Genomic DNA, 23,571 nt, shown 5'->3' on the forward strand with positions numbered 1-23,571 from the left:
GCCAGGGTAAATTGAGAAAATATTTGAAACCTATTAAGCATGGTAACAAGTTTATTGTGACGCCTAAGTTAATTATGCCCTTTTTGACTTCCAGCCAGTCCCCTCATTGAGCTTTCCATATAGACTTGGCCATTTACCCAGCCTCGGGCTGGCAGCATGCCTGTCTGCGTGCCTGGTTCCCCGCTTCCCTCCACCCACATGTTCTGTGTTCTCTACTGCAGAGGTAAATCAGCAGCACAATTGCAGCTGGGACTTGCTGGAGTTCTGGTGTGGTATTGTTGTGGGCACAGAGTACAGAGTACGTGTGTTTTTATCTGTGTGCAGTGTAGAAACGTGGTCACTACTGGGTGACCGCATATGTAGACACTAACTCATCACAGGCATTTACATTTATTTATTTTTCAATTCTTATTTTTATTGGTACACATTTGCAGTACATAATAATTATACTCCTTGTGGGGAGTTGGTACATGTACATAACATATCTCAACTATTTGTTTTTATTTATTATTATTATTATTATTATTATGTAGTTGAGACTGACCTGGAACTTGCTATGTAGCCCAGGCTGATCTCGAACTCACAGCAATCCTCCTGCCTCAGCCTCCCAAATGCTGGGATTACAGGCGTGTGCCACCACGCCCGGCTTCATTTTTAATCTCCTTCCCCTCCCTTCATCTCTGGTTTCCCTTGCCTTTTGCAAAAGATCTATCTCCCCATTCCTACTACTTGTTTTTTATTTTGGTATTTATTTGTATTTTGGGTTTTTCATATAGGAGAAACCATGTAATACTTAAGCTTGTGTGTTTGATTCATTTAACATTATGGTCTCAGGGTGTACCAATTTTCCCCACAAATCCTACTAAATTTGTCTTTCAGGGCAGAGTAGTACTTCATTGTGTATAAATATCACATTTTCTTTACCCATTTATCTGTTGATGGACATATAGGCTGCTTCCAAGATTTACTATTATGATTTGTGCTGCTATGAATATGGGTGTAACTCTTTCATGAAGATACCTAGAAGAGGAACAGTGAGGTTGAATGGAATTTCAGTTTTTTGAGGAATCTCCATGCTTACTTCCATAGTAGTGGACTGGTTTACATTACCACTGACAATTTACGTTTCTTTTGACCAGATGTGGCCGAGGCAGGGGCAGTCAGTGTGTGGGACAGTGCAGCAGACTGTCCTTCTGGAAGGCTGTCATGCTGGTCCAGGTGAGAGGCGAGAGGGCTTGTACTAGGTGAAGTCGGCTGGAGATGAAAGAAGGGAGTGAGGAACGAGACCTTACAAGGGAGGACCAGACCTCTGGTACTCGGGAGCCGAGGCTGGGCTTCAGGAAGGACAGCGAAGGGCTTATTCATTCACAGTAATTACAAGGCCCCTGTGAGACAATATGGACAGCTTTAAGCACTGAACAAGACCACGAGACTCTGTCCTTAATGAGCATGCTTTTTACAAAGAGCTGTCTAGGAATCTTTGTTAGCACCTGACAGCAAGTACTTCCTAGGAGATAAATTCTGCACCGCCCTCAACTCTGTCCACAGAAGCAGTCACAGTGAGTTCTCCGTGGGCTGCTCCCTGTGGGTGCCCATCCCTTCTGCTGTGGCACACCTCTGACCTCAGAATTCCCTGTCACCACCTGCCAGTTGGCTTGGATGGTTTATCATCAGCGAGGTTCCAGCATGGTGCCGCTTAGAGGCCTGGAAGACTTGGTTGTTATGCATAAGGTAACCTGGCCCTTAAGGTGGTGCCAGTGCCATGTCCCTCGTGGGACTCAATACAAATTCAAATTCAAACTTTTTAGTGTATCGAAGAGGTACTGCAGGCTGTGAAGAGTGTCCCTTCCACGTATCCTCAGCTTCTTAGCCTTCCCCATGCCATAGTCACCCTTGTGGAGCCACTTGAGGTTGTTTGCATGTTCCCTGAGCTCCTGAGCCTGGATGTTTTCCTGGAAAGCTCAGCCCTACTTATCTACCTTGTGTTCTTGCTCATCCTGTAAGCCTCAGCTCGAACCTCACTTCTTGTTAGAAGCCTTCCCAGAATGAGTTGCTTCCTGTTCCATACCGCGAAGGCCTCTGCATGCATGGCTTGCAGTTCCTTGATGGTCTCTCGCTTGTTTGATAGGTTTTTGTGCTCTTGTTTTTTCCTCGTGGAGCAGACTGCATGCGCAAAGGAATACCTTTTTATGTTTTTCAGGACCTTCCTTGTTGCTCATGGTCACCTTTGCCAGAGGAAGGGATGGGAGGCACGGCTGCTGCCCGAGCTGATGTGCCTCACCTGGACGCTAACCCCGGCACAGGCTTGCTTATCGGATGGCGGGAAGGAGACCGACAGGTCCTCAGTGCCTGCCAATACCTGGAGGAGGCGACACGCAGGTGTGGGGCAACCCAGACTTGCCTGATGTAGGATGGATGCCACGAAGGTGCTGATAAAGTTTGCATTTCCCACAGGCCAGAGGAGGTTGAGGGAGGTCCTAAAGGCAGATGCCAGATTGCTCAGGTGGCCTGTATTTGTGTATTACTCTATTGCTTAAGTCCTTACCCTTGAAATCATCAGCTGAAGAGGGAGCTAGATTCTCTGAAACTTCTGTAAGCCTGAGTGGAACTTAATAGCTTAGAAAAATAATATTTGCAAAGAGTTGATATTAAAAACACCAGAACCTTTCAAGATAATGGATTTAGAGGCCTAGTACCTCTTCAAGTGCACATATGTAAAAATGCTTACTAACTTGAAGCACTTCTCTCACTCTCTGGTCTTCTCTTGTTCCAAGAGTTATCCTGAAATCAGACGAAAGCTTAGAATTCTGATTCTTGCTTTGAAAAGCCAGGCTGTGTACACCATGCCAGGATACAGGCTAATCCTGTATCTGTGGTTTTAATTCTTCTCCACGGGAGTGAGATGTTTTAGGTGTAGTAGGGTGAGAAAAGCAACCAGGTATTTTGCCTCTTAAAAATCAATGGGTATTTCTATATAGTGTTCACCAAGTGTTTTCATAGTCATCATCTCATTTGCTCCCTCATGGTAAGAAGGCTTGAAAGAATCAACCCATTTTACAGGGAGAAGACTGAGGCTCAGGGAAATTAAGTGATATGTCTAGTACATTGAGATTTAGAGTGGCGGAGTCTTCAGTGCCATTCTGTCAGGACTGAAGGCTGCCTGTGTCTCCTCCAAGCACCAACTTCTGTCTCCTCCCTCCCTCTAACCCTTGTCTCATTTGGCCATTAGCTGGTCTCAGGAAGATGACCATAGCTGACAACAGTTCATGGTGAATTGCTTCTCAGGCAGATCTCACTTTTCTCTAGGAATTAGAAACTGCAGAAGCCTGTGTGGAAAAATTCTGGGTTGGTGGTGGGTTCATCATGGAGTTGCTTTGGTGGTCAAAGAGGTCTTCTTGGCACCTCTGTGGCTACCACATAAGCAAACACACGGTATTCCCAGGTTTAGCTACCAGGGTTGGTGGCGCAGAGAGGAAAAAAGGAAGAGATGTTGAATGCCTGCTGAACAGTTTCAAGTTTATCAGTCAGCCTTGGTGGGTCCTTTGGGGCAAGACCCCAGTACTCCTAGGTTAGGTGGTTGCAGGTTAAACTGAGTGCAGAAACAGAGGATGGCTGTTCCGATAGAATTTTCTGTATTCCCTCACCCACTTGGATGAGGCCAAAGAAAAACAACAACCTGTTTCTTTATTAATGAAGCTTTCTGCAGAGCTAGATTAAGCACTGATTAAAGGCAGATGCTTCTAAAGTATAAATGTAAGTACCCTCTCAGTCACTTCTCTGGTTACAGGGTTTCCTACATGGTTCTTTAAAATCACTTTGGCTGTCTTCCCATTTGCCTTCCTCTACACAGCTTTGGAGCTGCTCCTCCCAGCCATTTGGAGCTGCTCCTCCCAGGAGCATAGACTCTGGTGAGAGCTTTGCTCTGTGGAAAGCTTAGAAGGGTAGCAGCTACCTGGCAACCTCCTCAAGAAGGCAGGTAAGTTTTCTGGGCTGGAGGCATCCAGCCTGTTCTATTCTTTTAGGCCTGAGACCTGCCACTATGGAACCTGTTTTTTTTGTTTTGTTTTTGCATCAGGGTGAAGAACAGGCCTTTAGCAAACTTTCCTCTCAAATCAAAGGCAGAGGCCAGGTGTGAGATCCACAGTCCAGGTCATGGGTTCTAGCTGGCAGGTCTTCTGAGAGCGGACACAAGACAGGGAATGGCTGGTTCTCTGATGGGAGCCTGCAACCCTCGACTTTGTGTCAGCATTTAGCCTTTTCTAGAGATGGCCTCAAATTTGTCTCCATCTGAGGTTATGGTGCAAATCCTCCAAATAGTTTCTGAATTCATTGTGAAAAATTAATCAGAAATTGGTGAAAATGGTTTCTTTATTGAAGAGTTAGAAAACCAATCTTAAATTGGCTTGGATTGAGGTCAGTTACGTGAAAGTCTGTTCATGTTCATTTGCTTTTTTATTTTCTTATGGATCTATGAAAGGGGAAATAGGTATCTTTTGTTGTTCTTTTGCCTTTTTTTTTATAATCCATGTTAGTGAACATAGCTTATATATGTCACCAAGGTGAGGGATTTGTTCAAGCTCCCACCCTAAGGGCATGTGGAGGCTGTTTGCCTCAGGGAGTGGGCTGGGGTTTCACGGTGGGGCCATTGGGATGCCTGGATCTGACATGTGAAAGGCGGTGGCAGTGGCCAGTGTCCCGGGAGGCACATCACACACAGTGAGGGTGCCATAGACCTAGCTCTCCCTGCTGGAGGCTGTGTGGTTTTCTCCTGAGTCCCTTTTCCATCTGCTTGGTGATGTTTCAGCTTTAAAGGTAAAGAACTAAGCAAGCAGGTGGGGTTGCGTGAAGGCCAGTTTGAGATTCTCTGACACTTGTTCATATGATTTTGGGCAAGTCTCTCAATTTCTCTAACTCCTTAATATCTTCTTTTATAAAATTGGGATGATATAATAATGCCCACCTTATAGATCTTTTGGGAAATTATTAGAAAAGACACATTTAGAGCATCGACACAATGTTTATTTAGTTCATAACTCTTATCTTACCACAGTGTAAACCTGTGACATTCCAGGTCCTATTATGGACTGGATCTAGGCTGAAATGTTCTGAGTAGGTGGTTGTGAGCCTTTTGTGACTTCCCTAGTGATTTCCTTTGGTGTTTAGGGTAAAGTATGAGAGTCTGGGCATACAGTTTCCTGGGGAGAAAATTAGAGAACTACACTAGTAAAGGGAAGTACATACAAGTTAAAACTCCTGCCATTTAATAGGAGGCCACAACTCACTTTTCTGTTTGTTTTTGTTTTTTGTTTTTTTGGTACCAGGGATTGAACTCAGGTTCAAAGCAGTTGCCAGAACCACTGAGCTAAATCCCGGGCCCTTAAACTCACTTTTGTTTTAGACCAACATCTTGAAAGAAGACCCCAAGGGTAATATTTATCTCATGAGACTGTTTTGAGGATTAAATGAAGTAATATATATTAACAAACCTCAAATTTTACCTGGACCATGGTAGGCAATATTAAATGGTAGCTGTTATTGTTAAAATGTTTGTGATATAGGTTTACAGAAAATGATTACCACATACAATTGTATAAACATGACCATGACAGCAGTGTAATTAATATATGCACAAAAAGCCTACTGAAAAGGAATACACCAAAATGTTCAAACTTGCATGTATTAGGCGGTTGTGGCTTGTGGGTGATTATTTCCTAAATTTTATTTAATGGATGGCTCAATTACCCAGAGGCCTGGCAGGAAAGAGTTGACACATTCAAGTTTGGCATTTTGAGGATATTTTATTAAAGGGACTTTGTAAAAAGGTGTGGGTGGATCTTAGTGATTGAAACAAGCAATGGTGAATTTTCAGCCTCTTGAGGGGGGTATGGCACCTTGCATCAGAAGGGACGAGGGAAGGCAGGTGCTGTGGGGCCAGAGAAAGAGAGAGAATATGAGTCATGTGTGTGGCCACCTCCTGGGAGCTGTGGCTCAGGGCACCATTGGGAAGAGAGGTAAGGACACAATTCCTGGCCTCACTCTCCACTATTCTCTGGATCCGTTGTGGTTGCTGACTACTGATCAAACTCAACCAGAAACAGGAGTGCAAAGGACCCCATGATGGGTTCCACATGGGTCTGCACACAGGCACTGAGTAGAGCAGAGAGGGCTGGAGAGAGAGTTGGGCACACACTGAAGATGTCCAGCACAATGAGTTTACATAACTTGTATGAAATTCATAAGTGAGAATCCAAAGCCCTGTGGTTGCCACTGTGCTTTCATTCTGTGTTTTTCCATTGTCTGGGGCACCTTCCTCTTTCCTCCCACCAAAGTGACTCTTCAGAACCACGCCCTTCTCAGGGCCCACACCGCACCCAGTGCTTCTTGTCCCTGGTGTAGCCATGGGCCTGTGGTTTCATCCTCCGTCACTTACTTACCTGGTTCCTGGAGAAATGAAGAGTCTGGAGAGCTGTGTTGGTGTTTAGATTACTTTGCATCCGCATCACCCAGTGCAGGACAGAATGGACTGTGAGTGAACATCTGAGGACCACAAGGTCTCTAGGGAAGTGAGGGCCTGGTCGTCTTTCCTAGGTACCTGTACCTGTTGTCTGTCTGTCCCAAGGGACTGGGCCTGTGCACCCTGCTGGGAAGGGGCAAGTTCTCGGAGGAGCAGGAACAGAGCCCTCTGACAGCAGCTCCAAGCCTCTCATTGCAGACCTGACCCTCACCACAGGAAGGTTTTGTGGAGCCTGCTCATGGCTCTCCAGGTCTCCGTGACTTTCCCATGTCAGGTCTCAGTTCACATGTGGCTGGCCTCCTGGGCAATGACTGCAAGCTCCAGTTGTGTCTGCTTCCTGTGTGACTCAAGGGAATTTAGACCCGGTCAGCATACTTTTTATTTGACTCTCTTCTTTTGAATCAGAAAGTATTTTGAGTCCCTGAAGGATTTTTACAATACTTTTATAATATAAGAAAAATAACATACACACATAATTCAAATAGTTCAGAGCAGGGAAATATTTGGGAGGAAAATTATATTAAAAATATAGTAACTTTATCTTTATACCTAGCTATACTTTTAATCAATTCAGTTTTTAATTCTTCTGGTCATTGTCTCTCTAGTTCTAAATTTACTTACAGTGCTATTTATTGATTTATCAAATTAAAGTAGTAGTTGTGGAATTGTGCCTGGGTGAGATGAAGAATTTAGCTTGCTGAAGGTGATCCTTTTGCTTTCCTCTTGTATAGATGAAGTGGGCATAAACTGAGACTCTACTAGATTTGTTTTAGATTCATTTTTCCAGGTTACTTGTATTTTAAATGTAGTTTTGCACTTGATTATCTGTATACTTTTTTTTTGGTACCAGGAATTGAACTCAGGACTGTGTGCTTGCAAGGCAAGTGGTGGAACCACTGAGCTAAATCCTTATCTGTATACTTTTAAGGCTAAACATGTTCATATTACCTGATTGATTGACCTGCCATAGGCTGTCTTGACTCTTCAGGGTTAAGATGAAAACAATGACAGCTTGAGCTTCTCTCCACCCTTTCTCTCCACTCTGGGTAGCAAGAAAATAATATTTATAACATTTGCATTATACTCAGTAATTATAATAAATTCTGCTTTATCTATAAGATGATTATCAAAATAAAATTAAAATGTAGTAGATAAACTTTATCATATAATGATTTCACAGCTACTATTTTCCAAAATTAAATCTGATATTTAGACTCATAGTAAAGGGGACAGACTCTGATCTGTGAGGCCAAGGAAAATGCAAGTTTTAAGGTCAAATGGACTCATTTTTTTTCTAGTCTTGTGTTCTATCCATGCTCAAATCTTTTAGTTGACTTCATATTTACATGTGGCTCTTAAAATTTTTTTTGATGAATTTTCTAATTACTGTTGTTTTTACACATTGAAAAAATTTCTTAGTATTCATTGTTACACAGAATTTTCTTTATATTTTAAGAATTTTTCTCAGAGTTCTCTGACTTTGAATTCTTTTTTTTTTTTTAACCCATAGAGGTGGAGTCCTTGGCCCTCGGAAATTTTTCATTTTGCTCTTGGGTTAAGTACACTATGCCATGGATTCCATGCGTCCTGCTTTTTTAGATTCTTTTTTTGTTGTTTGCAAGCAAATACTTAAATTATTTTTTTCAGGTGGCCATGGTGGTACAGGCTTGTAACCCCAGCACTCTAGGGTGGTGAGAAGGGATCTTCAAGCCAAGCTTGGACAGTTTTTTTTTCTCAGTTGAAAGTTTTATTTTACTGCCTTTTATTATTTTAGCCTTCAGTCTCTTTTTTTTTGTCCTTACTGGTACAGTATCTATCTATCTATCATTATATACACTTGTACCTGTGCTACATGATATATCATTGTTCTTTATTTCCCCATTCCCCTCTCCTCCTTTCAACCCTTCCCCTCTTTATCTGCAAAAGCCTTATTTCCATTTATTCTTTCCATTTTTTTCTTGTCCCTTCTTTCCTTTTTCCCTCTCTATTCATTTGTTCCCCTTCTGGTTTGAACATTGTCTTCCTATTTGAAATATGTATTATGTATCTTGGTCCTTATTTGTATTTTCAGTTTCAGAAACTATGTGATATTTACATGTGTGTTCAATTTATATCGCTTCAGAGTGTGGCCTCAAGGTCCATCCATTTAGCTAGAAACAACTCAACTGTATCCGTCTTTATTGCATAAAAATATCACATCTTTATCCATTCATCAGCTGATGGGCATTTGGGCTGTTTCCAAGACTTAGCTATTACACACTATGCTACTATAAAAAAATGGGTGTGCAGCACGTAAAGGTACAAGATCCCAATAATGAATGTAACTGTACTGTCTACCTAGAATGTACCAATAAATTCAATTAAAAAAATGGGTGTGCAGCACGTAAAGGTACAAGATCCCAATAATGAATGTAACTGTACTGTCTACCTAGAATGTACCAATAAATTCAATTAAAAAAATGGGTGTGCATATATTGCTATAGTATGATGTTTTTAATTAAGGAAATAAGGAGAATAGCTGGGTCAAAAGAAACCTCTAGATTTAGATTTTTGAGGAATCAGAACACTGGTTTTATATACCATAACCAAGTAGGATTCATCCCAAGTCTGTAGGGATGGTTCAAAATATGAAAATCAATAACAATATACCATATTAATAGAGCCAAGCACAAAAACCATATGATCATCTTGATAGATACTGAAAAACTGTTTGACAAACTCCAACATTATTCATAATAAAAACCCTACAGAAAATTGGAATAGGTGATCTTTACCTCATTGTGATAAAAGTCATCTATGATAAACTAACAGCCAACATAATACTACCTGGTCAAAAACCAAAAGCTTTCACACTAAAATCAGGAACAAGACAAAGATGTCCCCATTCCTGTTCAATATAGTTCTGGAAACACTAGCCAGAGCAAATTGACAAGAGAAAGAAATAAAAGGAGTAAGGATAGGAAAGGAAGAAGTTTAACTGTCATTATTTGCAGAGGACACAATACACTACACAGATGACCCCCAAGACTCCACCAAAAGGCTTCTAGATTTAATAACCAAATTAAGTCATGTAGATGGACACAAAATCAGCACTCAAAACTCAATAGCCTTCCTGTACATAAATAATAAACACACTGAGAGAGAAATTAGGGAAACAGCACCTTTTACAATAACACAATATTTAAATAAATAAATAAATAGAAATTAAAAGAAATACCTAGGAAGCAGTTTAATGAAGGAAGTAAAAGAACTTTGCATTGAAAACTTCAGTACTCTGAAAAAGGAGATTCAAAAGGATATCAGAAAATGCAAAGATATGCCTTATTCTTGGATAGGACAAACCAATATAGTGAAAATGGCCACATTTCCAAAATTGTTATACAAATTTAATGAAATCCTGATCAAAATACCGATAGCCTATCTCACAGAATTAGAGACAATTCTAAAGTTCATTTCGATTCAGAAGCAGCCTAGAATAGCAAAATCAATTCTAGGAAGCAAAAGCAAGGCAGGGGGCACCACAATCCCTATCTTGAAATTATACTATCAACAAAAACAGCATGCTACTGGCAAAAAAACAGACTTGAGGATCAATAGAACAGATTAGAAAATGCAGAAACAACTCTAAACATATTCGTCTGCCTCATCTTTGACAAAGGAGCCAAAAACCTTCAGTGGAAGAAAGCCTCTTTAATAAATGGTGCTAGAAAAACTGGCTTTCCATGTGCCAAAGATTAAAACTAGACCCATATCTTTACCATGCACTAAACTAAAATTGAAATGAATTAAACATCCAAATATTAAAGCAGAAACACTAACTGCTGGAAGATAGAATAGATACATGCTTGAAGATATTGGTTTAGGCAAAGACTTCATGAATAAAACCCTGATTACACAAGAAATATCACAAAGAATCAACAACTTGGGTTTCATCTTACTAGAAAGCTTTTGCACAGCAAAAGAAATCACCAAGAGAGTGAAGAGACAACACACAGAGTAGGAAATTTTTTTTCCAGCTATTCCTCAAAGGACTAATATCTAGAATATATAAAGAGCTAAAAAATCAGACCTCCTAAATTTAAAGACCCAATCCAAAAATGGGCACCTAAAATGAATACATATTTCTTAGAGGAAGAAGTAGAAATGGCAAATAAATAAATGAAAAAAATATTCAGCATCTCTGGTCATAGGAGGGGTACAAATTAAACAGTGAGATTCCATTTCACTCTAGAAAGAATGGCCACTATCAAGAAATCAGCCAGTAACAAATGCTGGAGGGGCTGTGAGGAATAAGGAGCCCTTCTCTACTGCTGGTGAGAGTACAGATTGGTGCAACCACTGTGGAAATTAGTGTGGCGATTCTTCAAAAAGCCTGGGCAAAGGGCCAGGGATTTAGTTCAGTGGTTCCACTGACTGCCTTGCAAGCACAAGGACCCAAGTTTGATCCCTGGTACGGGGTGGGGTGGGGGCTGGGCAATTTAGCGACTTAGTGAGACCTTGTCTCAGCATAAAAACTTTTAAAAGAGCTGGAGAGAGATCGCTTCTCAGCCTTTTGGCTAAGATCAGGTGTAAAAAAAAGTGGGGTGGGAGTAGAAAAAAATTATTTAAACAGTATGGGTGAGCTCATCATCCAGGCTCATCATTAATGAGTTTGACCCTAAATGGGATACAATGTAGTGAATGTACAGTTCCCTGTTTGACTTCATTTGGCTTATGGCTCCAACAGTGTTAACATCGCATTGCCCTAAACCTCATGTGTTTAAAGACATGCACTGCCCCTACGATGGCCCTTAAATGCAGCCCACCTACCTTGTTTGGGGTTGAGTGGAGAATCACTAATTCTGGCACTGGAAGAAAGGCTGGCTGAGCAGTGTGTGCCAGGTTTCCTCTCAATTATTCTTTCCTAATGTATTTTGAAGAGAAGCTTTGACTGCATTTTTTTCTTTTGTGTTACTTTTTGGCATTGAATGCATATAGACTATAATTTATCTGTTTGCAGGTGCTTCCTGGATCTCTCCATTTACAGGTCTCCCAAGCAGCCTTGACTCTTTTAAACTGAATTTCTTTCCCCAAAGCTTTCTCCTTTCCTAACACTTTCTATTTCAGTGAGCCAATTTTGCTGCGCAAGCCAGGAGCCTTAGTAGGGCTCCTTTCTCAAATCTCTCCCTTGCTCTTATTATCTCACAACTCCATCCCATTAGGTCACCCTCTGTGATTTTCTTTGTTGCCACAGTTTCCAAACTCATTTCTTGGATTCCAACCTCCCACCCCTTGTGTCACCCTGTCAATGTCTACCAGGTAGAGGAATTTTAAAAAGCTGGTAGTACTGTTCCCTGTGATAGTGACAATGAAAACCCAATCCTCTGGTGATTTTCCACTGATCTTCACAGAGATTAAAGGCCTGAACATATACCTTTTCTCTCTGTTGACCACAGCCTTATCTGGCTATTCCATTCCATGATATTTCCATTCCTGGTAAATAGAGCTGGTTACTGAGCTAGGCATGGTGGCTCACGCCTGTAACCCCAGCACTCGGGCTGAGGCAGAAGGATCACCATGAGTTTGAGGCCAGCCTGCGTTACATAGAGAGTTCAAGAGCAGCCTAAACTACATAGTGAGATCCTGCCTCACAAACAAAAACAAACAACAACAACAACAACAAATAACTGGTTGCTGGACATTTTGTTCTTTTTTACCTGTGGGTCCCTGTGCATACTGCTCCCTGCAACACCCTAATGTGCTGTGTTTTTCTGTTTGTTTGCTTTGGTTGTGGCTCTGTTTTCCAAATCTGATGTGCCCTTCAGGTCTCAGGGTATTAAAGCTTTGGGACACCATTCTTGATTCCCCCAAACTGACTACACACCTATTTTATACACAGACACAGTACTGCTTAATTTGCTGTGCCTGTCTGTTTCCTCTACTACACCAGGACAGCATAACTCCAGAGCTAGGAATACAGAAACTGTGGTCTTTTCACTATCAGTGCCTAATACCATGCCTAGACCATGCAAAAAACCAGTGGTATGTTGGGATCATCACTAATTCCCTGGAATGATATGACAACCAATCCATTTAGCGAATAAGAAAGGAAGAGGAGCTGGGCGTGGTAATCCCAGAACTCTCAGGCAAAGGGAGGAGGATCACCATGAGTTTGAGGCCAGCCTGGGCTACCTAGTGAGTTCAAGGCTGGCCTGAACTACATAGCAGGACTCTGTCTCAAAAGAAAAAAATAAAAGGCTATGAGGAAATAAGGACATTCCCAGGGGCTACTTTATTTATTTTTCATTGAGTTTATTGGTGCTTTTTAGGTATACAATACAGTTACATTCATCATGGGGATTTGTACCTTTACATGATGTATCTTGGTTCTTATTTTTCCTCATACCCCTGCCCTCCCTTCTCCCCCTCCATCCTCCCTATTTACAGAGACTTTGCTTCCATTTTTCCCTTCTCTTATATTTAGGGGCTACTCTATACCTGGAGGGATAGAGTCCCAGCAGAAGCTATTGTCCTATGACAGAGGGACTATCATAGCTTTAAGAAATTATTTCTGCTCTCCTGCAGCCTCACTTTTTGAGGGTCTGGCTTCCAGAAATAAAAGAGCTGGTATAGGATTATAAGTATTAGCATCAATGTTCATGCCTTTGTTTATGGCTCTTTTGTTTTCATTCTAGCACATTTCAAGAACTTTATTAACAAATATGAAAAAGATGCATGCATGTATAGTTTTCCTTTGTAACCCATGGCTGTGCCAACCTGTACTTTCTCCTCCTGTTGGCACTGTGCTGGCCACCTGTCTACCTTGGCAGGCTCACTGTTCAGCCTTATTGCCTTGTTCTATGCTCGGCTCTCAGTCTTACAGACTCAGCTTCTTCTGCTCACTTTTTCCTTTCTTTCTTTTTTTTTTAAGTACCAGGGATCGAACTCAGGTCCTTGCATTTGTGAGGCAGGCAGTAGAACCATTGAGCTAAAGCCCTGGCCCTGCTCACTTGTTTCTGAATTCAGCTTCCTAACTGTCCCAGGTTCTTCACTGTCCCAGGTCCTCTGGGAATGACATCTTCTTTGTTCTTGTATGTGTCCAGAGCTTCTGCTGTGCCCACAGTGGTGGTCACTTCTGATTCACACCATATCCAGTCAACACCCAAGCCCTCTAACCTCAGCTTCAACCCTTGTAGTTTCCCATAACACCATCTGTTGGGAGTGATGTGGAGGAGGGGTGCATCGTTTCCACCTCCTCAGAGCAGTCTGAGGACCTGTGGCTTGTCTGTGTCTCAAGGTTGAAGATGGCTGACAGGTGCTACCCAGTGATCTTCCCAGATGAGCGAAATTTCCGTCCCTTCACCTCAGACTCCCTGGCTGCAATAGAGAAGCGGATTGCCATCCAAAAGGAGAAAAAGAAGTCCAAAGACAAGACAGCATCTGAACCCCCACCTCGACCTCAGCTTGACCTAAAGGTCTCCAGGAAGTTGCCCAAACTCTATGGCAACATTCCCCGTGATCTAGTAGCAAAGCCCCTGGAAGACTTGGACCCATTCTACAGAAACCACAAGGTAATTTTGTGGGGATGCCGGCTTGCGTTCAGTTATAATTCATCTTACAGGTTCTCCAAACACCAACTATCAGGTTTATAGAAAGCAGGCTGTGCCTCTCCGATGTCATTGTCTTCTTAGTCTCCAAACACCCTTTCAGTCCCCATTTTCTCTTTCTAATGCATGTATTGAGGGAGAAGAGAAGGACAAAGGCAGTAAAAAGGTAAAAGGAATAGAGAGAGCTGGGTGGTGCACACCTCTGTAATCCTAGCACTCAGGAGGCTGAGGCAGGATTGCCATGAATTCAAGACCAGCCTGGGCTACAAAGTGAGACTCTGTCTCAAAAAGTGAACTATCCCCCGGCAAAGAAGAATAGAGAAGAGACCAAGTAGTATCAGAGAAGAGGGCTGTAGTCAGAGAAGTGAGGTGTAGGTCATTCCAAGTGACTGGCTAAACCATTACAGATCTTCACTTTCCTAATCTGTAAAATGGGAATGATGCCTGATTTTTCCTACCCCATCACGTAGGCATGAAGTGGAAGTCTTCATAAGTCACCATTCTGGAATGAACGTCATTGTCAAGGAATGCTCATATCAGCAATAAAATTTTACCTCAAAAAACTTTGGACAGTAGGCATTCTAGGCCATTAAATGAGATTAATGAAAATCAAACCAACATTTGCTGTATAATAGGAGCTTAAGAAATGAAATCTAACAAAATGTTAACCAATGGCACATGCAGATTACATGTAAATCACACTGAAAAATATGCAAACTCTGCTGCTTTATCTATCTAAATACAAATTTTGCAGGAAATTCCAGTAAAAGTTCCTTAAAGGGCTCTAGAATGAAAAAAAAAATGTGTTCTGGGCTCCTCTGCTGGTTCCCAGACAGCTTGGGGCTGTGAGACCAGTTTTCTGCAAACTGTTCTCATTTAAAAAGGCTCTGCGAACCTTGTTGCTGCTTCACTGTGTGATCCAGCTAGGATGGAAAGCCTACCTTATCAGACCGGGGTGAGAGGGAAAGGGCTAGGAGCTTGGAAGAGTCCCAGAAAATATGAGATGCCGAGAGCATCTTTTGCTGGCACCCATGAAAAACTGACTCCTCAGAGAAAGGGTGCCTGGTGTGCATGTCCTTGAAACTGGACACAGTGGGGACTGAGTGTAGAGAGGAGTGAATAGACAAGGGAGAGAAAGTATTTTAGTATATCTCCTTCCCGTATGTCCCGGAACTCCAGAGGCTTCTTTTTTGTTTTTTTTGTTGTTGTTGTTGCTTGTTTGTTTGTTTTGTTTTTTTGAGACAGGGTCTCACTATGTAGTTGAGACTGACCTGGAACTCGCTATGTAGCCCAGGCTGGTCTCGAACTCATAGCGATCCTCCTGCCTCAGCCTCCCGAGTGCTGGGATTACACGCGTGCACCACCACGCCTGGCCTATTCCAGAGGCTTCTTGTTGGCATGGTTGTTGGCACTGAGTTGACTGGGAGCAGCTTCTTTGTACCTTGGTGCTGGACAGGGGATCCATGGTACAGGTAGTGCCTGGCTGCTTCAGACAGTCCCAGAAGCACAGACTGTTCCTGCCCGGGTGGCTCTTGTATGACACCTACTCAGCCTGGGTCCTCCCTTTTAATCAGAAGAAATAATACTTGATTTGAGCTCGGCACACTCATGATCTTCTGTGGCTGGCACCCTCAACAGTTGTGTGGGCGTCATCAACACCCCACCTCACAGCCTACCTGGAGAGGTGCTTACACCACATCAGTGTGCAGTGAGTCTGGGGCTCAATCTCAAGGGCTCTTTCTGTGGTCCTGGGCCAGATTTTCCCTTTAGAGGCTCCCATTTTAAACAGCTACAGAGGAAAGGGTAAAGAGGGGTCAACAAATAGGTACATGTCATTCTAATCATGAAAGTCCTGACAAGTATAAATATATCATTAGTTAAAATATTAAAGCAGAAGTTATATCAATAAAATAGCAAAATGAATAGGTACAGAAGCAGAGATATGTCATTCTACCTATTTTCTAGGGTGACCAAAGAGAGAGACCCTCAAGCAGGTCTAGGGGTCTTGGAACCATGACATTAAAATAACCCTGTAACCCATTTAATTTTCCTATGGAGGCCCCGGAGAACAATCCTACCTGCACTTTGCCCTGTAGCCAGATGCTCTCATACCAGTGTATCCCAGCAACTCACTAAAGGAAGGTTGACGGTTGACAGTGGCTGCTGTTCTGGTACCGGAGTCAGGACAGCAGTTGCCCAAATACTTTTAGGCTTGCCAAGTTCTGTTCTTCCTCTTTGAGAACATGCTGAGCTACATGCTCAAGTACTAGTTTATAAGTGTGAAAGGAACAATGAGATGGGAAAACAGGAATGACCTTCACCTTGTGAAGGCTTTTGTAACGGTCAACCTTGGGAACAGGTAAGAGGACAGCTAGATTACAGAAAAATGGGGAAAAGAAGGAAGCCTGGGGGTTGATATTAGAGTCCATGAGTGATAGGTTGCTGTCCAGGAGTTGCTTCATTCTCAGAGCTCTGGAACACATGCTGGGCAGAAATGAGCACAGGCTTGGTATTTTTTCAACAGGGCCCAACTGGTAACTTTGAGTAGGACAATGCATGATTTGGCAGCCCTGTCCTGTATTTGGCATCCCTGGACCTACCCACCAGAGGCCAGGAGAGCACTCAGGCATAGTGGCAGACAGTCAAAAACACCCACATATTTCCAAATGCTTTCTGTAAGGGCAGCACTCACCTCTTCCCTAGTTAAACACTGTAAATGCAGATTTGCTCTTATTTGTATGGGGGGTGGGCAGGATGGGAGAGCAAGTAAGAGAACCTTGGTGATTTTTTTTTTCTGGAAGATATTAAAGGTTAGAATATAAATCGGTTACATTACACAGAACTGCTGAGAGCTGTAGCACAGCTATGTGGGCTCTCCTACTCCCTTCAAATCTTAAGACTCCCTATAATGCTTTATCATTAATAATAGTAGTTTATAATAATCAACTAATGTGAATATCCAAACCCAGTTTCCACCTCTTTAAATTCTCTCCTAGTCCTCGCCAAATACATAGCATGAAGTTCAATACTAAGGGCTTTGTTTGTCCTAGTTATTACTCCATACCCTCCTTTCTGTATTTTCAGGCCCAAGTTCTCCATAGTTTCCCAGCAGATGAATAGCTCATGTTCCACACTTATCATGAGACACAGGTCATGGGGGTGGTGGTGGAGGTGGTGGTGGTGGGAGCCTCTGGGCTCCAGAGTCACTGGGTAGCTGCTCAGAAAGTCTCTAGGCTTCAGAATGACAATTCCACAACCAGGAGCTGCAGTTCTCAGCATAAGCCAATCCAGGACTGAACCTGTGCTTCTCTAAACGAAAGCATGATAATTGTTATTTTGCAATTGCCCTTGATTCCTGTTGTGCTTGCCTTTCCGCAGACATTTATGGTGTTGAACAAGAAGAGAACAATCTACCGCTTCAGCGCCAAGCGTGCCTTGTTCATCTTCGGACCTTTCAATCCCATCAGAAGTTTAGCCATTAGGATCTTGGTCCATTCATATCCTTCTGTTAAGTGCAGATCAAGTGAAAAGTGCAAGTCCCAGGGGTTCCCATATTTACTGAATGGAATAAAATTCTTGTTTTTTCCACAAATACTGGCTGAGTGCTGCTGCTGTGTGGCAGGCTCTGTGCTGAGTGCTGGGCGTGAAGGCAGTGTGGCCCCTGTTCTAGGGTCCTCCTCTCCAGAAGATGACTCATCGGCAGGCGGGTTCCATAGTAGGGAGGTGGCAGCAGGAGGCCCTGCCTGCTTTGGAAACATTGAAGCTGGCTTCTTGGAGGAAGGTATCTAAGTGGATACCTAAACAGGGCAGTAAACTGGAATCCTGTGCATCCTTTGAGTGGCTAAATGTATTGTGTTGGACCCACGTGTCTAAAACATGTTGGAAACATCTTCTAACCTGAATGGTTCGGATTTCTAGCTTCTCTTAAAAACTGAACTTTGGCTAAGGCGAGGCCTGTATTCTTACTCAGCAGAGAGTCAGTGTCGTATGGAACTACTACCTTTTTTGGAGAGGGCATGCAAGCTCTGTTTTGTAGCATCTGTACCTCTTCTCTAGCCCAGCATCATTCCTCTTCAGAAATGTGCATGACTTGGAGTTCGCTGACTCACTTTTAAAGTGTAAAGATGGGAATTACTGAGCGTTTCTAATGTGTGAAGGGTGTTGCAGGAAACACTAGGCCATTTTAGACAGGAGGAGGTAAAAAAGACATGGATTGATAGGGATAATAAAATATTAAGAGAATGGTAATGAATAACTAGCTAGATTGGGTTCCCTAGAAATGGGCTCGGGTGGGGACTCTGAGTTAAGTGACTCACTAGAGTAATGCTCTCTGAGAACAGAGGGAAGCTAAATGAGACTGAGATCTTAACAAAGTCCACCTACGCATGATCTGTGAGGAGCTCTGGAGCTTGGATGAACCAGAGTTGTCCAACTTCGAAGCAAAGGTTCAGACTTTTGCCATCTGTGTCAGCCAGCTATGTACAAAGGGGGCGCATGGCTCTCCAGGTGAGGAGGTTCCCATCCACTCAGAAGCCTCTCTCCAGGGGAAGGGACAGGCATGAGTAGTCCTCAGTCAGTGCTCTTAGTCAGAGAGTAGACGCGCCTCTGGAAGAGACAACCGGGGGACCCACAGTAGTAAGGGCCTGAGCCACACTGGCCAGTGTCACACACCGCCCTGCAGAGTGTCTACCTTAATGCTGTGGTCACCTTGTTCAGCATGTTCATCATCTGCACCGTCATAGTCAACTGCTTGTTCATGACCATGGCTGGCGTTAAGGAGAGCAAGAGGACGGGCCCTGACGTTGCTGAGTAAGTGTTTCCCCTTCATTCGCCTTGCTGAGACTTTGAACACATGTGTCTGAGAGAGAAGAATTGTAGCTACATTTGAGAAGAGGGGGGTGGAGGAGAGGGGGAGGGGGGGAGTGAGAGGGTGAAAGGAGGGAGAGAGAGAGAGAAATAATTTATTTCTCAACATAAATGCTGGCATGGTTTTATTTTTCCATGTACTTTTTTTTCCTAAAATATTTTTACTTTGAATAGACATATATAAGGTCAGAAAAAGTAGTATCTTTTGGGTTCTTTAACCACATGACCATACTATAAATTTTTTGGGGGGGATACCAGGGATCGAACTCAGATCTTTGCAGTTAGTTGCAAGGCAGGTGGTGGAACCACTGAGCTAAATCCCCAGCCCTGCCAAACTATAATCTTATGTAATTTATTTTTATCAGCACATGCCTATGATATATGATGAATACATTCATTGTGGGAAATTATTACATGCAATATCATATCTTAATCCTTGTCCCTCCCTTCCCTCCATCTCTAGATCTCCTTCCTTTCCAAAAGATCTACTTGCCTATTTCCTCTCATTTATCTTTTATTTTGATTTTTAAATTCTACTTTGAGTTTCTCATATAAGAGAAACCATGCAATATTTAAACTTCTGTGTCTGACTTATTTCACTAAGAATTATGGTCTCAAGGTGCATTCATTTTCCTACAGATGACTCAAATTTATCCTTTATACAATTCATTATCTATATAACATTTTACTTATATATATTATTATATACATTTATTATATATTTATTAATTTTATATGTAATATTTTCTTTATCCATTCATCTGTTGGTGAATATATGAGTTACCTCTAAGATTTAGTTGTTATGAGTTATTCTGCTATAAATATGAGTTTGCATATGTCCCTGGAATAGGATGTCTTTAACTCTTTTGGGAAGATTCTTAGAAGGGGTATAGCTGAGTTGAATGGAATTTATAATTTTAGGCTTTTTTTTTTTTTTGGTACCAGGGATAGAACTCAGGCCCTTGAGCTTGTGAGGCAAGCAATGGAACCACTGAGCCAAATCCCTGGCCCTATAATTTTAGGTTTTTGAGGAATCTCCATACTGGTTTCCATAGTGGTTGTACTAGTTTACGTTCTCACCAGCAATGTTAGAAGGATTCCTTTTTCCCTTGGCCTTGCCAGCACTTGTAATTGTTTGATTTCTTGATAACTATTCTTTATGGAGAAAGATGGAATCTCAGTGTTGTTTTAATTTGCATTTGTCTAAAGGCCAGAGTTACTGAATATTTTTTCATGTATTGATTTGCTATTTGTATTTCATCTTCTGAGAGGTGTCTATTCATTTCAATTGCCCATTTTTTAATTGGGTCATTTATTTTTTTTGGGGGGGGTCTAATTTTTTGAGTCCTTTATATGTATTCTAGGTATTAGTCCTTTGTCCACGGAGTAGCTGGCAAAAATTTTTTTTCCCATTCTGTAGGTTATCTCTTTACTCTGCTGATTGTTTCTATGGTTTTTCAGAAGCTTTAAAATTTGATATAATCCTATTTGTTGATTTTTGATGTTGTTTCTTATGCAGTTGGGGTTCTGTTCAGAAAGTTCTTGCCTATGTGTGTGTCTTTACCTATTTTATCTTTCCACAGATTAAGTGTTTCTGTCTTAATATCTAAGCTTTTGATTCATTTTGATTTGATTTTAGTGGATGGTGAAAGACTTGGGTATAAATTCAATCTTTTGCATATGGATAACCAGTTTTCCCAACACCATTTGTTAAAGAGGCCATCCTTCTCCAGCATGTTTTTGGACCCTTTGTCAAAGATCAAATGTCTGAATGTGCCTGAAGTTGTTTCTGAATCCTCTATTCTGTTCTATTGTTTCTCATATCTGTTTTTGTGCCAGTACTGTGGTGATTTCATTTTTATTATCGTAGCTCCAGAGTTCTGTAGTTCTCATTGTAGAGATCTTTCACTTCCTTGGTTAGGTTAATTCCTAAGTGTTTAATTTTTTATGCTTTTGTGAATGGTATTGTTTTCCTAATTTCTTTCTCAGTGTGTTTATTATTGGCATACAGATATATTATTGATTTTTGTGTATTGATTTTCTATCCTGCTACAGTGCTGAATTTGGTTATTTATTCTAAGAAGTCTTTTGGTGGAATATTTTGGTCTCCAATATAATGAATCATGCTATTGCAAATAGTGAAACTTTGATCTCTTAACTTCCTGTACATAACATTTTTATTTCTTTCTCTTGCCTGATTGCTATGGCTGATGGTTTTGAGTATTATATTGAAAAGAAGCAATAGTGGACATCCTTGTCTTTTTCCTGATTTTAAAAGGAAAGCTTCCAGCTTCTCCTGGTGTAATATGGCCACTTTGTTTTGTCATAAATGCCTTTATAAAATTCTGTCCTTGTGTTGCATTTCTGGGATTTTGACTATTCTCTATTGTGGGGAATTCTTTTCTGATCCTGCCTATTTGGAGTTCTTTATGATTTGCTTACCTGTATGTTGAGTTCTTTCCCCACTTAGAAAAGAAAAAAATATATAAAACATAAATTCCACAGAGAATAATTCAGCATCATATAAAAATGTTAATGATAGCTCACTGTAAAATGATGTCTTCAGATTTAAAATTCCCATTGAAAGTCAGATATTATGACATAAACTTAGGCTGCAGTATTTTAAGTACAGCTTTTATTTCAAGATTATAGCATGCTGGGGATGGCCCCACTGCATTCAGTAGCACTCTGTAGCGGCAGCTCAAAGTGCCTGCTGCACACCGCCTGCCTGTGGCACACACCTTTACCTCTCTCACTGGCCATCTTGTCCCCCCCCCCACTTCTAGACACCATGGTCCGACTCCACAGACACTTTCCATTCACGCTCCTCTCCTTCTTATAGAGCCCTTTACTTTGGAAATTCTCCTCAAAAACTTCTGTCTTCCCTCAACTTCCCATCTCCTCTTTGGAGTTCACCAAAACCCCTTTCATCCCTGCCACCTTCAGATTCTGTCTGGCTATCACCTGGCTCTGCCCCTGGCATCTCCATCCCCTCACTCACAGATCCTCTGTCCTGAGAGGGTCCAAGCATGAGCAGGATGGGGGAAAGAGAAAGCGAGCTGGCACACACTTGTGCGTTCTAGTGACCAGCTACTGCCAGCTGCCACCAGGGATGAGAAAGAGTTGCCTAACACAGAAGCAGCTGGATCCAATCCTATTAAAATTAGTAGTTTGAAGAGGTAGATAAATACCAAAATATACTAAGGCAAAGTAACAGCACTGGGAAGCAGATAATAGCTAAAACGATCTCCAAGGTAGGGTGAAAGATAGGAATCCCAGTGGAAAAACAGTTCATGGTGGGCACAAGGTAGCAAAACAAGCAAGAAGCAACCACAGCTGTATCTCTTATATCTTATCCAGGCTACTTCGGATAGGTAGCACTTACACCCTTTATCCGAGTGCCCTTGATCTTAGCATTGCACCATGAATCAATTCCAGCATCACACACTCTAGATCCATGCCATGTATGACCACATGAAGCTTTGGGGGAATGGATGACACACTCTAGATCCATGCCATGTATGACCACATGAAGCTTTGGGGGAATGGATGTCTAAACACAAGCCATAACAAATAGCTAAAGCTTTGAGCATCTTTTTATATACTTATTGGTCATTAGTACTTTTTTATGAGAAATATTTGTTCAACTCATTTTCCCACTTATTTATTGGGGTATTTAGTGTTACAATGTTATTTACTTTGAGTTTTAAAAAAAAATATATCAATATGAATTCTCTGTTTGGAAGACTAGCTGGCCAAGATTCTCTCCCATTCTATAGGCTGGCTGTCTCTTTGTTCTTGATGTTTCCTTTGCTGTGCGGGACTTCTTAGTTTGATGTAATCCCATTTTATTCATACTTGCTATTATTTCCTGAGCTATTCAAGAAGTCATTGTCTTTGTCTACCTCTTGAAGTTTTTCCCTTACATTTTCTTCTATTACTTTCAAAATTTTAGGTCTTATACCTAGGTCTTTGATCAATTTTTATATAGAGTGAAAGATGGGGTTCTAGTTTCAGTCTTCTACATAAGGATATCCAGTTTTCCCAGGGCCAATTTTTAAAGAGGCTGTCTTTTATACAATATATATTTTTGGCTCCTTCATCAAGATGTACATGGCAGTTGTTATAAGGGTGTGAATCCTCTATTCTATTCCATTGATCTATAAGATGTGATTGAAAAATAAGACAAATATTTAAATTTTAAAAATTTATTGCAATAAAAGACTGCAACTAATCTCCCTCAGAATACTCCTCCTCAGTTTGAACACTTATCCCGTAATTCTTGACACTTTCTGAAGCAGTTTTGGGAGTTGTCTTTCATGAGTGTCTTTAGTTATGCTGTTATAGTTGCCTTGGTATCCTGAATCAATTCAAACACATTACCTCTCATGGTTATTTTTACTTTGAAGGAGATCCAAAAGTTGTATTGTGTATTATATAATGAATAAGGTGGATGAGGACACATTGAAATGTTTTTGCAAGTCTACCCTTCCACTAGATGATAAGCAGCAGCATTCACTATATTTTTCAAATCGTATCTCATAAAAACATGAAAGAGGGCTTTCATAAGTGCTTCAGAAAGTAGCAAGAACTTTAGGATATGAT

General features: G+C 41.5%; 1 protein-coding gene across 9 annotated transcripts in view; it reads left to right on the plus strand.

Moving 5' to 3' along the window:
• Window positions 1-3,836: 3,836 nt before the first annotated feature.
• Scn11a (sodium voltage-gated channel alpha subunit 11) overlaps window positions 3,837-23,571 on the plus strand; it is a 143,214-nt gene continuing 123,479 nt past the window's right edge. For 5 of the 9 annotated variants that reach the window (XR_004518772.1, XM_033768037.1, XM_033768038.1 and 2 more), the window contains exons 1-4: window positions 3,839-3,976; window positions 13,791-14,064; window positions 17,479-17,597; window positions 18,808-18,909. Coding sequence is in view for 8 of the 9 variants with exons in the window: in XM_033768037.1 (XP_033623928.1) it covers window positions 13,798-14,064; window positions 17,479-17,597; window positions 18,808-18,909 (488 nt within the window). In the remaining variant the exon portion in view is untranslated. Of the gene's footprint in view, window positions 3,977-13,790; window positions 14,065-17,478; window positions 17,598-18,807; window positions 18,910-23,571 lie in introns of all 9 variants that reach the window. The other 4 variants (XM_033768041.1, XM_033768040.1, XM_033768042.1 and 1 more) reach the window with 2 other exon arrangements.

This window comes from Fukomys damarensis, unplaced genomic scaffold (assembly GCF_012274545.1).
Source record: "Fukomys damarensis isolate Sample0158 unplaced genomic scaffold, DMR_v1.0_HiC HiC_scaffold_24, whole genome shotgun sequence".
Taxonomy (NCBI): Eukaryota; Metazoa; Chordata; class Mammalia; order Rodentia; family Bathyergidae; genus Fukomys; species Fukomys damarensis.